Source organism: Penicillium samsonianum (assembly GCF_028829775.1).
Source record: "Penicillium samsonianum strain IBT 33392 chromosome Unknown utg000007l_segment0_segment0, whole genome shotgun sequence".
Classification (NCBI taxonomy): domain Eukaryota; kingdom Fungi; phylum Ascomycota; class Eurotiomycetes; order Eurotiales; family Aspergillaceae; genus Penicillium; species Penicillium samsonianum.
Window position 1 is genome coordinate 2,616,821 of NW_026643265.1, and position 16,547 is coordinate 2,633,367.

The window sequence follows — 16,547 nt, forward strand, 5'->3', positions numbered from 1 at the left end:
CTGCTAATCAACACCTTGCTGAACAGGTAAAACATGCGTTTCTAGAGGCTGAGCCCCATAATTGGAATGTAAGAAAACAATAAATATGCAAGGATCGGATTCACCCACAATTGCAGGATCTCTGATTAACCCCAAAATGCGCACCTAGCAAAGTCCTCCAGATTAACACGAAACCGTCTAAGCACAACTTTATTTAAACCTTCATTGCACGCTAAATGGCACGTTTTCTTGGCCTTCGAGGCAGTCGCCTCAACTATGCAGCACTCCTTGGCGTGGTTATGCCTTCAATCATGTCCTTAGGCTATAATCAAGGATTACTAGGGGGAGTTCTCACCCTGCCCTGGTTCGAGGCCCAATTTCCTGAAATCGATGTGAGCCATGCCTTGCCTTCGGAAAAACACCACAAATCGACTTTGCAGGGTACTGTGGTGGCCTTGTATGCAGCAGGTGGTTGCCTGGGAGCCATCGCCTGCATTGGACTGGGCGATGTGCTCGGACGTCGGCGAACTATCATACTCGCTTCAGTGATGCAATTGATCGGAGCTTTCCTCATGGCTAGTTCGTTTACCTTTTCTCAGCTTGTGGTAGCACGAGTTATCCTAGGTCTGGGTCATGGTGGCCAACTAGCCACTGTGCCGGTCTGGCAATCGGAGATATCACCAGCTAGCAAGCGTGGTGCGCATGTTGCGACCACAGGCATCTTCGCCGCGATGGGTCTTACGCTGGGATTACTCGTCGATCTTGGGATGTCATATGTCCCCAACAGCGCAAGCTGGCGTATTCCAGTCGGACTGCCTATCATATTTTGCATAGTTGTGATTGTATTTACTTCTTATATGCCCGAGTCACCCCGTTGGCTGGTTCAGCAGGGCCATGTCTCTGCTGCCCGTGAGGTATTAGCAGCCCTGAGGGACACTGAAATGGACAGTGAGGTTGTCAAGAAGGAGATACTGGATGTGGAGTCCTCGTTGGCTATTGCCGGTGGTAAAGGATCTTTCTTCCAAATATTCCACATGGGACATCAAAGAATCCGTCATCGTGCATCTCTTGCGACAGGAGGATTGATGTTGTTACAATTGACAGGTGTCAACTCTATCACGTTCTACAGTACGTACTCTAATCTTCTAATCCATTCCAATGCCCGTCGCTTATGGATCCACTAGCTACAACGATTTTCCAAACCCACCTTCACCTTGACTCGACAACATCAAGGATTCTGGCGGTAATTTATCAGTTTTGCGGTGTCTTTGGTGGCATCGTCTGCGTATTCACCATAGAGGGATTTGGTCGTCGTTTCTTATTGTTGTCAAGTGCGACGGCCAACACAATCGCCATGGTCCTCGTGGCTGCGCTCAGTTCTCAGTCGACAAACATCATTGCCATGTACGCAGCGGTGGTATTTATGTTTATCTTTCACTTCAGCATGATTATTGGTTTTGGTGGGATACCGTTTCTCTATGCATCCGAAGTGGCACCTCTCAGCCTGCGTACCACCATCAACGGTATCGGCTCTAGCATATATTGGGCATTGAGTGTTTTGATCGCCGAGGTCACACCGATCGCCTTCAATGCCATTGGATGGAAGTACTTTCTCATCTTTGCCTGTCTGAACTTTACTATGATACCGGTTGTTTATCTGTTTTTCCCGGAAACCGCAGGCTTGTCGCTGGAAGATATAGATGAGGTGTTTATTATGTCCACGGGCTGGTTAGATCCTGTTCGTGTGGCCAAACAGTTGCCCAAGAAATTGAAAGATCGCCAACCACAGGGAGATTGTCCTTTGGAGAACAAAGACGATGGAGCACCAAAGGTTTGAGAGTATCAATATTTGTTGTGACAATAGGAACAAGGGCGGGATTTGCAGGAATGCTTGGTCAACAAGAAATGGCAATACTATGGACATCTCTATGAATTGCAGACATGATTTGTTGTAATAGAAGACCGGATTATGTTTTCGGAAGTGAACAATATTGAAAATGCCCACTCAACAACCACGGAGGCATAAAGCAGCGCTAACACAATTAAGCAACATAAAAGAAACAAATCATAGAATACATGAGAGATGACACAATCAGACACACTATTGCCAAGTCCCACTGGTTTCGACCCTAGAAGTTGAAGTTGAAAACACCTTTCAAAAAGTCCTCCGGCATCCCCAGTTTCCGCGAAAGTCTCGAGCGTTCCCGCTGCTGGAACACCACGTGAGAGTTTGCAGCCTTGTAGTAATCGATGGTCTTTTTCAAGTCCGTTCTGGTAATGGACTCTTCGTAATCATCAACATTATCCGGTCACGATCTGATGACGGCTACATCGCCCATCACAGTTCGTCCCAGGCAATGACTGGAAAGCTTGTTATTGGGAAGGTTTGACCGGCCGATGGATACATATAGTAGTACCATGTATCGACGTCCTTCTGAGGATAGAATTTTCCAGCCTCATCAGCTTGCGGCTAGCCAAGCCATTCCTTGAGCTCCTTCATTTCGAGGCCTTAGTTTCCATAAGACTTGAGGTGGAATGGCTCAATTAAGTGTGTCAGCTGAGCATCGCCAGAAACAAGAGAAGCCAGATTAAGCAGCAGTTGTATGCAGTTGTAGGCGCACAGCTGAGCTTGTGGACTTCGAAGTCGGCCTTCTGCACTCTCTGCTGCAGTACCAGGCTTTGGCTTGCGGTGGCTCACATCCTGCACAGGCCGCGTTAGTGGACTGGAGAGTTAAAATTGCGAAGATATTGCCGCTGTGGGGCTCTGGTAATATTTCAGGGTCCATTATTATCTCACGATTCTACTACAAAGTACAGTAAAGTTGAACAATTCTTTGATTATTGCCTTGAGTGGTAAGTTGAAGCCTTTCAAGGTTGGAACCTTGGAAAGTTGTACCTAGGTAACCTTAGAAGGTTATAAGTTTAGGTTATCAGCCGTCGGAGCCCAGGTGTCTCCCAAGGTCCTGAGCTCCGCAAATTAACATCAATTTTAGTTTTACTCTGTACAATTCCCGAGATCCTTTCTCGGTATGTAATAAGCGAATGATAACAAGAAAAAAAACCAAAAAAAACCAAAAAAAAATAATAAAAGCAAAACCCAGCCCCGGAGGTCTGCCAAGCACACGTTGAGTGTATGGGCTGACCGCCATTCTGCCCCGCGGAGTCTACCCCTCCGATGTGCAGATGTGCAGCACGGTTCAGCCGAGGGCTCGTGGCCTGATGTATACTCCAAGGTTATTTTATGAGTCCAATTGCAATTGCAATGGCAATATAATGCCTATGTTCGATTGAGAATCCAGATATGTCAAATGGATAACCTCACAACCCTAAATACGTCACCGAATATCGTATTCGGAAAGGAATGTACAGGTGGCCAGGCCAGAAACCCGTGGAAGCCGGAAGCGGAGCCCCATAGTCAGCGCAGAAAAAAACTGGAGATTTATGAATTACATGTGCTAAACTTGCGGATCACATTGCATTGGCCGTGTACCTGAAGGGGGTAGTACCTGGACCATGGAGTACCTGGAGCATGGAGTACAAAGAGGTGTGCTATACTCCGTATGCAGGAACAACGAAAAGATCGACTGTAACTGCGGTATCGGTTAGACAATGAAGCCCCTTAGAATAGACGGTGAGATATTACAACCAATAATAAGATATAATAAGATTAATGCCAACAAATAGGTTGAAGTTAAAGGGGGAAAAAAAAGAGAAAAAAGGGGAAGCCGGGGGACGGGGGACCGGTGGAGCAGGGCCCGGAGACAGGCGGAGACATAAAGTCGCCCTCCTGCCACTTCCTCTTTCTCTTCTTCTTCTCTCTCTATCCTCAATCCTCATTATTCTTGCCCGTTTATTTTAGGTTCGTATAAACCTTGTCAGCAGGTCAGATCACTTCTCGTCGAGACAGTGGTCACATACAACCGCCACAATTTTCGCGACAAGTCTTAACTCGTGAGTTTCCCCACAGCCTATAGGAGGCAACCATGATCATACAGAAGTCCAATTGCTAACTCCTTCCCAGGCGGCACCACCCGTTCAACGGCCGACGCTCATCCAACCGTGGAGGAGCATCGGACTGCGCACCCTTTATCCGTTAAAGCTACGCTATCACACACACTACACTAAATTTGCCTATTCATCCCGCTGTGAACGCAATGGCTCCTCACGCTAGCTCGGATGCTGCCAATGGCGCGCTGAACGGGTCGGTTCGCCAAGAATCTTCCCTGTTTACTGTCCAGTCCCCCAATGTCGTCTACACCGATGACGAGATCAAGTCGAAGTACGCCTATCAGACTACTGAGATCACTCGCACCGCGGATAACAAGTTGGTTGCCACTCCCAAGGCCACCAACTACAACTTCAAGGTCAACCGCAAGGTTGGCAAGGTCGGCATGATGCTTGTCGGTTGGGGTGGAAACAACGGTTCCACCGTGACTGCTGGTATTTTGGCCAACCGTCGTAATCTCTCCTGGGAGACCCGCGATGGAAAGCAGACCTCCAACTACTACGGTTCTATCGTCATGAGCTCGACTGTCAAGTTGGGCTCTGATGCTAAGACCGGTGAGGAGATCAACATCCCCTTCCACGACCTGCTCCCCATGGCCCACCCTAACGATCTGGCCATTGGCGGTTGGGATATCAGCAGCCTGAACCTCGCCGAGTCCATGGACCGCGCTCAGGTGCTGGAACCCACCCTCAAGAACCAGGTCCGCAAGGAGATGGCCGAGATGAAGCCGCTGCCTAGTATCTACTACCCCGACTTCATCGCCGCCAACCAGGAGGATCGTGCCGACAATGTCATCAAGGGTGACAAGGCTTGCTGGGCTCACGTTGAGCAGATCCAGAAGGACATTCGCGACTTCAAGGCCCAGAACGGCTTGGACAAGGTGATTATCATGTGGACTGCCAACACTGAGCGGTACGCCGACATTATCCCCGGTGTCAACGACACTGCCGACAACCTGATCAGCTCGATCAAGGCCGGTCACTTGGAGGTTGCTCCTTCCACCGTGTTCGCTGTGGCTGCCATCCTCGAGGACACTCCGTTCATCAACGGCTCGCCCCAGAACACCTTTGTCCCTGGTGCCCTTCAGTTGGCCGAGCAGCGTCGTGCCTTCATTGGCGGTGACGACTTCAAGTCTGGCCAGACTAAGATGAAGTCTGCCCTGGTTGACTTCCTGATCAACGCTGGTATCAAGCTCACCTCCATTGCCAGCTACAACCACTTGGGCAACAACGACGGCAAGAACCTGAGCTCCCAGAAGCAGTTCCGCTCCAAGGAGATCTCCAAGTCCAACGTTGTGGACGACATGGTCGCGGCCAACCACATCCTTTACGAGAAGGATGAGCACCCCGACCACACTGTCGTCATCAAGTACATGCCTGCTGTCGGTGACAACAAGCGTGCTCTGGATGAGTACTACGCCGAGATCTTCATGGGTGGCCACCAGACTATCAGCTTGTTCAACATCTGTGAGGACTCGCTTCTGGCCTCGCCCCTGATCATCGACCTGGTTGTGCTCGCCGAGATGATGACCCGTATCAGCTGGCAGTCTGACAGCGAGGGTGAGGACTACAAGGGTTTCCACAGCGTCCTGAGCATTCTCAGCTACATGCTCAAGGCTCCCCTGACCCCTCCCGGTACCCCCGTTGTCAACGCCCTGGGCAAGCAGCGCTCCGCTCTTATCAACATCTTCCGTGCCTGTGTTGGTCTCCAGCCTGAGTCGGAGATGACCCTTGAGCACAAGCTGTTCTAGACGTTCTCCATGCTTCCCTAGCTTGATCATCATTACGCGCCAACTACAGTCACTCGTTTAACAATACAAGCCTTAACATGCTACAACCATACTCCCTAGTTATTGACAAAGCCGTAGACGTAAGGTAAGTGTATTCCCATAAGGTTCTCTAAACACATTCATCTATCTATTCATTGGTCCGACCAAGCTCGGAGTAAGCATTCAAGGCCAACTGCCCACCGAGGTGCGCATACAAAATATTCCCACCTTTGATCTCCCCACGACGAATCATATCTATCATACCGGCAAAGCTCTTCCCTTCATAGACCGGGTCAGTGATAAACGCCTCCATCCTCGCCGCATATTCAATCGCATCCCAAGTCTGCCGATCAGGAACACCATAGATACCAGCATGATACCGATCATCAAGGATAACATCGTCCTCCGTAATATCATCCTCAGTGAGCCCAATCTTCGCAGCCGTATTCTTCGCAATGCGCAAAACCTGCGCCCTCGTCGCCTCAACCGTCGCCGAAGCATCAATCCCAATAACCCTCCTCTTCGCATCCCCAGGATACAACCGTTCCAACAACTTAAACCCAGCAATCATGCCGGCAAATGTCGACCCGGTAACAGCACAGACAAGAACCGTATCAAAGAAAACCCCCATCTCCCCCTCCTGCTGCCTGACTTCAAATGCCCACCGCGCAAACCCAAGTCCACCAAGCGGATGATCCGACGCACCAGCAGGGATATAGTAAGGCTTCTCACCATCAGCCTTGCTCTCCTCCACAACCGCCTGCGCGGTATTCTTATGCTCGATCCCGAACCCGGACGGGTCGAGTCGCACATCCGCGCCCATCAGTCGCGACAGCTGGATGTTGCCCGTGCTCTCGTAGCCCGGGTCGGTCCAGTCGACCCAGTGCTCCTGCACGAGACGGGCTTTCAGTCCCGAGCGCGCGGCTACGGCTGCGACTTGGCGGGTGTGGTTGCTCTGCACGCCGCCGATGGAGACCAGGGTCGTGCAGCCTTGCGCTTGGGCTTCGGCGAGCAGGTACTCGAGTTTCCGGGTTTTGTTGCCCCCGTACGCGTAGGCCGAGTTTAGGTCGTCGCGTTTGGCGTAGATGGTTACGGGTGGGTGGGGGTTGTTTTTGGCGAGATCGGCGGTTATGCGGGGGAGGGGGTGGATTGGTGAGGGGCCCAGGAGGAGGGGGGTTCGGGGGATTGTGGAGAAGGGGCTTGGTAGGGGGATGGGATTTGGGTCTGTCATTTTTGGGGATTGCGTGGTGGCTTGGGAGGTATAGAGTGCGGTGGTAGCGTTGTAGTGGTGGTGGAGAGAACTGCTCTGAAGTATAAGACAAGTAAAGCAGAAGTAATAGACTGAATATAGAGAAGATTTGAAACAAGCTGGTGTTGATCTAGTACCATGATATCGTGGACTATATACCCCTCCCAGATATCGCCGCGGGCATCGCCGCGGCGAACGGAGTTGGGGTTGGGGTTTGATAGCGCAAAGCAGCCCCTCTTAGACCCATCAGTACATGAATCACGCTATGCAGGTAATATACCACCTATCACAGGCCCTCCAGCGACGTTATTCCGAAGTAGAACCGAGATTGGCATCCTTATCAGCAGCTCGTTAGTGCCGACATGGTGGGGATTTCGGACTCTCTCCGACAGGAGTATAAACTGCGCGGTATGTTTGACTCCATGTATGTTCCGCGGCTATTGATCTGGCTGAAGAGACAAGTTTCGTGTTTGGAGGTATTTGAGATATACCCAAACAGAGAAGAAGAGAGAAGGGGGTCTCAGACGTCAACAGCCGCGAGCTTTAGGCCGTAAGGCTTTTTTATGCTATGATCATGCCGTTTGCATCAGCTATCAATTTATTTACGACGGTGTTAAATGGTATCTTTGCATTCCATTGACATCTCTAGGGATATCATTGCCTTTTTGCTCGTTGAGCTGAGATCAGTGTTTACACATCTCACCCTCAAGGTGCCGCGGGGTTGAGGACCTTGATGACAACTTCAGTCCTACAAAGGTTCATACTCCCCCATTGATTGTACTGTTATATAAAAAGATTTGCATCCGGTTATTGCATCCAAGAAATAATTAAAGTCATATTTCACATCAGTTATTTTGTATCGACTAGCAAAATATTGCATCTATTGCATGTCGACGACGCAACGAACACAGTCACCCTCCTTCATCTGATCGAAGGCGGTATTGATACCGTCTAGCGACTGGCGGTGAGTGATGAACTCGTCCACCTTGAGCTCGCCGTTGAGGTAGTCGTCGACCAGACCGGGCAGTTGTGTGCGACCCTTGATGCCACCGAAGGCACATCCCTTCCAGACACGACCGGTGACAAGTTGGAATGCTATGACGTTTGTTAGACAAGACGAATATACATTGGGAAGTGAAGAACGGCGGGGTTAACTTACGCCGAGTGGAGATCTCCTGACCAGCAGCAGCAACACCGATGACAATGCTCTCACCCCAGCCCTTGTGGCAGGCCTCAAGGGCAGCACGCATGACACCGACGTTACCAGTGCAGTCGAAGGTGTAATCACAGCCGCCATCAGTCATCTCAATCAGGTGCTCCTGGATGGTCTTGCCGGAGAGCTTGGTGGGGTTAACGAAGTGGGTAGCGCCGAACTTGCGAGCCCAGGCCTCTTTGCCATCGTTGACGTCGACAGCAATGATCTTACCGGCCTTGTTCTTGACCGCACCCTGCACAACCGACAGACCAACACAGCCAACACCGAAGACAGCGACGTTAGAACCCTCCTCGACCTTGGCAGTCACGACAGCAGCACCGTAACCGGTGGTGATACCGCAGCCGAGCAGACAGGATCGATCAGTGGGGATCTTAGGAGTGACAGCGACGACTGAGATATCGGCAACAACGGTGTACTGCGAGAAGGTGGAGGTACCCATGAAGTGCAGGAGGTCCTTTCCGCGGGCCTTGAAGCGGGAGGTGCCATCGGGCATAACACCCTTACCCTGGGTAGCACGGATCTTACCACAGAGGTTCGTCTTGCCAGACTTGCAGAACTTGCATTCACGGCATTCGGGGGTGCTACAATTGTCAGTGGACCGTCACGCCGAGATCGGAGCCGAAAACGTACTAGAGAGCGACGACGTAGTCGCCCACCTTGACGGAGGTCACGCCCTCGCCGATAGACTCGACAATACCGGCGCCCTCGTGACCGAGGACAACGGGGAAAGCACCCTCGGGATCCTTGCCGGAGAGAGTGTAGGCATCTGAGGGATGTCAATAATTTGTCCTAATAGATCGGGATTTTGTTCGGCAGTTTGTTTTATTCTTTTTTCCGTGCAGAGGGCGGGGCTATGGCGGGGCTTACCGGTATGGCAGACACCAGTGTGGTGGATTTTAATGCGCACCTCACCAGCCTTAGGGGGAGCGACCTCGATGTCCTCAACGGACAGAGGCGCGCCGGCCTCCCAGGCGATGGCGGCCTGTCAATTGTTCAGCGCTGTTCATGATCCATGCGAGCTGTGCTCGTCGACGTCATATGTGCGGGGCGGTCGGATCGAGCTTACCTTGCAAGTGATTGTCTGTAGATTTCCGAGTCAGCAAGGTTATTCAGTAAAAAAGAAAAAGGAACAGAGTAATTTACCAGTCCTACTGTGCTGGCCATTGTGTATATTGATCTTTAAAACTACAACACTGTTAGCAAGTCCGGGGATGCCAAGAGAAAAATAAGACTTACATCAAGAATACGGTGGTTGAGGAAGAAGAGAAGAGGAAATGACGGGCTTTTGAACAGTGGGTGGATCCGGGTATGAGGGGAAAGATAAAGGCATCAAACCTTTGGGAAGTTGGAGATCCGAACAGCTTACCTTACAAGTCCCCCTCATATTATTCTCCCCACTTGGGGAAATTCAGTCAGATAAGGCCGTTCCCGTTGGAATAGAAATATCCGTGATCGGGAATGCTCCCGAAGCTCCGCGGGGAAATGCCGTAGGGGACTAGTACTACATAGTATATCCCCGGGTTGCTACATATACAATATGGGCACTATATATAGCCCTAGAGGCATAATTGACTGGGATAATTGCCTTATTGCCATCCGTTATTCTCTTATACTTTTATCGTAAGACTAAGGTTACGGCAAAAAACGACATGTTGCCGACCTCGGAACACCCGCGGAATAGTCGATATATCCACCATCCGGCATCTCAAAGCACCGATAATGGGAGATATAGTATTGAATCAGGAGAAAGTTCACTAAAACAATAACGGCAGCAATATTCCGACAGACCCTAGCCCGAGTTTGTACGCCAAAAAAATAAATAACAAATAACACGCGCCCTCAGGCTTCACGACCGATAAGTTGCATTGCTTGATAGCAGTAAAGGATATATTTCGAGCTTGAGAAGAAAAAGATAACCCAAGCTAAGCTCTATTTTGCGAACCCGTTCAACATACACGGTCACACCTCATTTCGTTGATTTGGTCAAGTCTTTTGTATTTTGAGCCCCGGGAGAGGAGAGGTAGATATCTCCCGTGCTAGTCACTATGGTACACGGAAAGGAGCCGATCCTGTCTGCTTCCTCGCCAATAGGTCATCGAACCACGATGTCATCCCTCTCAGCCTCCAGATAAAGTCACTGTCGGAGACAACCGGGTCGGTCGAGCCGCCTCGCCAATCACCCAATTCATCGAATGCATGTTGCCAAAACGGAAAATAGTCATCGAGAATATGTTTCTTATTATCAAAATAGACCCTTAGTTGCCTCCCATAGAGCCACTCTGCATCATTGCGGCGTTCTGCTCCTGGAAGCGCTCGTTCAACCGGGCGGAGCTCTTGAGGTTCTTGTCAACACAGCGCATGATGCAAGTCTCCTCGCGGTTGATGAGGGACTTGGTGGTGAAGTCATTGACACAGTCATCGAAGCAGCGCTGGACCATCTTGGAGTACATCTGAAAGAACGGATGTTAGATCTTGAGTATGGGAGAAGACAGGTGGTTGATGGTAATGACACGGGATCACGGGCAGGGGAATAAGTGCAAAGTCGAATCTTAAATGCGGAAGCCAGGAGGTACATACAGTCATAAACTCCTTCATCTGCTTCCGCTCCATGCGGGAAGCGAATTCGCGCTGTTCCGATGCGTTAAGTCTGTGACTTGGGTATTAGCGGTTTGCTCAGAGATTGATCCTGAGGAACAACCGGAGAGAAAACATGGCAGGAAAGTAAAGAGTGTTCAAAATGAGGTACTTACCCTTCCATTGTGATAGATGATTGAAATCAAGATGTTTTGATGGTAAGTTGCTTTCCACAAGTCTCCTGCTAGCTGCCAGCTCCGCTGGTTCTGAGCTTCTCGGGTGCCGGAGAAATATTAGCCCACGCGACTCAAAATTGTGTGCCTTAGCTACCAGGCCACAATTTAATCAACATCTTGTCTTTTGTTAGTTGTATAGCCTCTAGGGCCTTCGCTTCAACCATATCTGGTTCACATAAAATCTGGAGCCGTGAGAAGTCGATCTTTATAGCAACGGTGTATTGTAATGATGCTTTGTTGAGTACATATAGCTCTACCTACTCCAGGACTGTCCCGCAAGCGGGTTTATCCGATCGGAGAAACATGCCAAGGTTGGAAATCTCAATCCACGTGATATCACAACGTCACCAATATTTCTTTCAACCTAACTTCATGACGCTATGGACAGCTAATCCCACCTCAATTACTTTTTACGCGAATCAAAGAATTCTTGTGCCCGTGGATAGAAAGTTACATCCCACACGTGAAAAATTGTCTGCTTCAATAGTGTTATTTACACTTTTTAACGATCTACATGACGTATAAGATGTCAAAAACTACATGTAGAAACATGCACCCTAGATGGATGATCTCTAAAGAGGATGGAAATAGTGCCAATCGCTCAAGGGTAAATATGATGTCTTATATCTCGAGAGAGACGATCTACCCTGTACCCGAGACACGCTTTCCCGCAATGGAAAAAGTGACAATGGATATGCTCTAATTAAGCAAATAATTCCGTATACTTCACCAACTTGGAACCCAAAAGCCAAGCGAGTTGAAAACCAGAAAAAAAAATGAAAATCCGTACCTGATCCGGCAGATATGAAACCCGATATAAGCGATTTGATCTCCAAAAAGCCCCTAAAAGGGTCCAGACTCGTTCCAGACAATCCAAGACCCGTTGGTTCCAGACTTGGTAGAACTCGCAAGCGGGGACTGTTCTTCACAGTATGCTCAAATTCTAAATTCCAAAACTTCAAGTAGATCTATATTGTACGGAGTATAGGTATTTCTATATAGTAAATGAGAGATCCCATTTTTAAGATTTCCCCCCTTGTAGCATTGTGTACCTGTACTCCGTACATTGATCCAATTTAATCTATATGACAGGTGACCCTGACCCATCTTTTAACTTGTCCCGGGAACCTTGGGTCTTGAGATTATGTTTGCTATTCATAGTCTAATGTTCTCGAAAAAAAAGAACCACCCCCCTGAACAATACCCAGGACTGTCTTTAAAACAGAGAATAATCTCTGTCATATGTGTCGGCTCTTGGCTCGTGCCCCCGACTCATTGACCCTTTCGAAACCCTGACCTTTCAGCCCTTTCGTATCCCTTCATCCATCAAGACTCATACACTCACACACTCACATCCTTTCCTCGTTTTCTTCTCATCCTCTTTGTTCTCAGTTTCTTTTTCTCGAATCCCATCTTTGCTCTGCTTCGCCTCGGAAACGTGCCTGTGCTATTTTAAGCCCGGCCCCAGGATTTCCCACACGAGGGCGGTGACGCAGGGCCCCTTCAACTTTCCCGAATCCCTCGATCGACACACCCACTTCCCTGCGCTTCTCCGATTCCCAGTATCTTCGATTCCATCTCGAGTCGCCTTCCGGACTCGCCATGGTGACGGTCGGCAAGTCGCACCCGGGTGCTGACCCTGTCCACCCTCTCCCCACACCCGATCCGGTCGACGCCAACTCCCCGCCATCAAAGCGAGATTTAGCTTCATGGTGGAAGCAGTTCAAACGGAGCACCAGAAAGGATGAATTGAAAGGTAAGCCATATTTGGTGAATGCGATATTAGAACACAGGCGACCGTGTAAATGTTTCCTGGGGCGCTCCGGCTCGCGGCTGTTCGCAACCCCCTGAGCCTCGGGGTATACCCCCCTCGTCGCACAGGAGATGGTTGCTGCGCTTCACCATGTCGGAGTCGAGGACTCTGCTCGGTCTTCAATTGATTTGTCTGGGTTCTTCATCGCTTCTCGAACTGGTATGCTGACCCATTTGTCGCAGAAGAGGCACCCCGCGGGATCTTCGGGATTCCGCTCAATGTCAGCATCAAGTATGCCAATGTGGCAATCTCCTTGACCAACGACCACGGCGAGAGTTTCATTTATGGATACGTGCCCATTGTTGTTGCAAAGTGTGGAGTTTTCCTCAAAGAAAAAGGTTAGTATTTACCTTGCTATACTCGATGAGTTATCGCTGACCTGTTTTGGAATAGCAACGGATGTGGAGGGCATCTTTCGTCTTAACGGATCAGCCAAGCGTATTAAGGACCTCCAGGAGGTCTTCGACTCCCCCGAGCGATATGGAAAAGGACTCGACTGGTCCGGATACACCGTCCACGATGCAGCAAACGTGCTTCGCCGATACCTGAACCAGCTTCCCGAACCCATCGTGCCATTGGAATTCTATGAGCGCTTCCGTGAACCTCTGCGTATCTACCAGCGACAGGTCCTAGAAGGCAAGGACACAAACGATGCCGACAAGTTCGACCACGCAAAGGCTGTCGAGACATACCAGAACCTCATCATCGAGCTGCCCCCATTGAACAAGCAACTGCTCCTCTATATCCTCGATCTCCTCGCGGTTTTCGCCTCGAAGTCCGATCAGAATCGCATGCCGTCGGCTAATCTGTCCGCGATCTTCCAACCAGGCATGCTGTCCCACCCCCAGCACGATATGTCGCCGGAGGAATACAAGTTGAGTCAGGATGTGTTGATCTTCTTGATTGAGAACCAGGACCACTTCCTGTTCGGAATGAGTGGCACGGCTGCCGATGAGCAGACCATGAAGGAGGTCGAGGCAGGGATTCCACGACCCGCAGCTCACCCGAGCGTTCGACGATCGGTATCCAACGCCAGTGCTAACACGGAAAGCCATCGCAAGTTGGACAGTATCCGACGCAATGTCTCCGTTTCGTCGCGCAACTCCCGTCATTCCAACAACACTCAAAGCCCTGTAACTCCCACCTCAATCAGCGGCGGTGGCGGCAGTGGTGGTGTTCACCGAAGCAACACTCTACCCTCAAAGATGGGCCCCGTCTTGACCTCTGCTCGTTATGCGCGAGCCAACGAGACTGGCTCGAACAATCCTTCTGGACTCTCTGTTTCTCATCAGAGTTCTCAATCGACTAGTCGAACACCGTCAGTGCGCGAAGAGCCTGAGAAGCCTGAGCAGCCTCAGTCGATCCCTGAGTCGATCTCTCATCCGGCTCCTCCGTCAGTCCCAGAACGGACTTCCGAGCAGCGTCCTGAGCAACGTCCTGAGCAGCGCCCTGAGCAGCGCCCTGAGCAGCGCCCTGAGCAGCGCCCTGAGCAGCGCCCTGAGCAGCGTCCTGAGCAGCGTTCTGAGCAGCGCACGCCTAGTCAATCAACCACCTCATTGACTCCAGGCAACCTCTATGTGCACACGTCAACCCATGGCCCATTGCCTCCGGCAACTGCTGAACGTCTTAGCATCACTGAAACTGCCAGGCCACATGAGAATCTCAATACGGCAGTCGCCTCACCCCCAGTTGCTTCACCCCCACAAGTTGTCACACCAAGCCGTGAGCGCAAACTCTCAAATTTCTTCACAAAGTCACCGCCAGCTGATAGTGAACTGAAAGAACCTCGGCAGCCGAATCGCTTGAAGAAGAAGCGCATTCCCGGTAGTGCAAGCATGAGCGCACAAAGCTCGGCTACCTCACTCCATGCCTCGAGTGTAGATCCCAGTGCGGATCTTGAACCTAAGCATGAAAACCGGTCCGTGGAAGCTGCTGTTGGCGACACCACTCCGAGACCGCCAAATGCTGCCACACTCGGCAACCGAGAGAACTCTTTCGACTCGAACCCGGCGCTCGCAGAGGGTGCAACGCAACCTAACACCGACCATTCTCTGCGGCCTAACAAGTCGCGCACCCCCTCTATGAACTCACGTTCGTCGTTCACTGATCAGTCTGACATGGATCAGCCCGACGATGTCTCTCGCAATGAAAATCGTCGTAGTTGGCGGTTCCATCGGTCCTCGAAGCGCACCAGTGAGCAGGTTGGGCTAGGTTTCGCGTCTCCACCCCTGGGGGCGACGAATCCTCGAGCCGATCAAAGCACCAGTTCAATCGGCAGCGGTCACTATCAAAGCACGGACCTTTCCAACCACCCACTGAGCTTGGATGCTGGCGTTCAAGGCACTTCCTCCGTAGGATCAGAGCCCGAGAAGAAGAGCTTGTTCGGAAAGTTCAAGGCGAAGGTCGCTCAGGTCCGGGATGGTGTTAAGGATGATCGTGAGCGCGCAAAGAGCCCCACCCGATCGGAGAATGACCCCTCCCTCACCAACCAGCCTCTTTCTCCCATTGCTACAGAGTCGACAAAAGGCAACCCTGCCTCAGTCGAAGTCCCACGTGAACAGCCCAAGGAAGAGCATATGCGTTCGCCCGCGTCTCCCTTGCCTGGCGCTGGTCTTCCCCCATCTATCCCCGAAGAGCCGCATAGTCCTGAGGCGTCTGCGGCTGCGCCTGTCGTTGAACAGAAGGAGTCCGCTGGGCTGCCCGCTGCCGCGTCCGTAGTGGCACCAGAGCCACCATTGTCCCATGAAATCCCGAAAGAGACCGCAGGACCATCCACCTCGGCTGCTTGATCTCCTTCAAATTGTTCCCACAAAGTGTTTTCCATTCTTCTGCTCCTATTATTATCACGATTGTTCTTCCGTCGATTGCACCTCTATCGTTTATCCAGTTGTGCAGGATTTGTTTGACCATTTAAGAGGGTATGGCTTATTCACAGAGCATTGGCGTCGCTTGAGGCGTTGGATGATGTTCTTTTCCTCATCTTTTATTTTCGTTCGTGATGAAATGGGCTTTGCCCTCGTATTCGTGACCCTCTTGCACTCTCATCCTTTTGCTGTCGATTGGATAATGTGATGCCCTCCCAAATTTCCCTTCGAATGACCCCCATGTATTCTTTATCCCGTTGCTCTCACCCTCCCCCGTCTCCTTGCAATTGTCCGAAACTCTCTTCATATTATTAGCCCGTTTCCGGATTTCAGTTGATCACGTTGCCATGTGGAATGAATGTACGCCTGCTTGTCTCTGCGATTGCAGCCGGTCTGTCTTGATCTTCTTTTCGTGTTTTTTTTTCTTTTTCGATCTCGTCCTATTTTTTAGGTTCAGCTTGCGATATCGGCCTGATTTTATTGTTATAAACCTGATGACGAGAATAGGGATGTTGTTTTTCAAGATTTCTCTCGCGCTTCTTCTTCTGCATAGCTGTAGGGTGTGTCCGCGGCCGGAGTGCCGCGCCGGGAAAATCCTGGAGAATTGAGAATTGGTCAATTCACACCGTACCAATGGTATTTATCAGGTCAAATTCACCGTTAAAGAAGCAATTGCTTTTCTTGTGCGTTTTTGATGACGAACGTGATGTTGTCGTCTGAAAGGCCGCGGGGTATTGTGGAGTTGCGAGTTCACCAACGAGTCAGCAAGCATCATCTACCCAGTCTATCTCTACGACTAAGCAGCAATATCAGTCATAGAATGGCCAGTGATACTCCCTTGC

The 16,547-nt window shown here is 50.5% G+C and overlaps 6 protein-coding genes across 6 annotated transcripts; 3 read left to right on the forward strand and 3 right to left on the reverse strand.

The window, feature by feature from the left end:
• Window positions 1–215: 215 nt before the first annotated feature.
• N7471_011865 (uncharacterized protein) lies at window positions 216–1,816 on the forward strand (the record flags this gene model as incomplete). The annotated part of the gene is made up of 2 exons (XM_057284584.1): window positions 216–1,107; window positions 1,164–1,816. The coding sequence occupies 2 exons, from the start codon at window positions 216–218 to the stop codon at window positions 1,814–1,816; spliced, it is 1,545 nt and encodes a 514-aa protein (XP_057130850.1).
• Window positions 1,817–4,133: 2,317 nt separating this feature from the next.
• Window positions 4,134–5,735, forward strand: N7471_011866 (inositol-3-phosphate synthase INO1; the record flags this gene model as incomplete). The annotated part of the gene is made up of 1 exon (XM_057284585.1): window positions 4,134–5,735. One exon carries the CDS (start codon window positions 4,134–4,136, stop codon window positions 5,733–5,735), a length of 1,602 nt encoding a protein of 533 aa, XP_057130851.1.
• A 166-nt stretch (window positions 5,736–5,901) lies between these two features.
• On the reverse strand, window positions 5,902–6,984 carry N7471_011867 (putative 1-aminocyclopropane-1-carboxylate deaminase; the record flags this gene model as incomplete). The annotated part of the gene is made up of 1 exon (XM_057284586.1): window positions 5,902–6,984. The coding sequence occupies one exon, from the start codon at window positions 6,982–6,984 to the stop codon at window positions 5,902–5,904; it is 1,083 nt and encodes a 360-aa protein (XP_057130852.1).
• Window positions 6,985–7,882: 898 nt separating this feature from the next.
• N7471_011868 (bifunctional alcohol dehydrogenase/S-(hydroxymethyl)glutathione dehydrogenase) lies at window positions 7,883–9,382 on the reverse strand (the record flags this gene model as incomplete). Its single annotated transcript, XM_057284587.1, has 6 exons — window positions 7,883–8,097; window positions 8,162–8,799; window positions 8,849–8,984; window positions 9,086–9,200; window positions 9,285–9,299; window positions 9,362–9,382. 6 exons carry the CDS (start codon window positions 9,380–9,382, stop codon window positions 7,883–7,885), a joined length of 1,140 nt encoding a protein of 379 aa, XP_057130853.1.
• Window positions 9,383–10,134: 752 nt separating this feature from the next.
• tim9 (protein transporter TIM9) lies at window positions 10,135–11,029 on the reverse strand. The gene is made up of 3 exons (XM_057284588.1): window positions 10,969–11,029; window positions 10,796–10,865; window positions 10,135–10,668 (listed from the first exon to the last, which is right to left on the reverse strand). The coding sequence occupies exons 1-3, from the start codon at window positions 10,974–10,976 to the stop codon at window positions 10,474–10,476; spliced, it is 273 nt and encodes a 90-aa protein (XP_057130854.1). The 5' UTR covers window positions 10,977–11,029; the 3' UTR covers window positions 10,135–10,473.
• Window positions 11,030–12,630: 1,601 nt separating this feature from the next.
• N7471_011870 (uncharacterized protein) lies at window positions 12,631–15,630 on the forward strand (the record flags this gene model as incomplete). Its single annotated transcript, XM_057284589.1, has 3 exons — window positions 12,631–12,784; window positions 13,024–13,179; window positions 13,235–15,630. The coding sequence occupies 3 exons, from the start codon at window positions 12,631–12,633 to the stop codon at window positions 15,628–15,630; spliced, it is 2,706 nt and encodes a 901-aa protein (XP_057130855.1).
• Window positions 15,631–16,547: the final 917 nt, after the last annotated feature.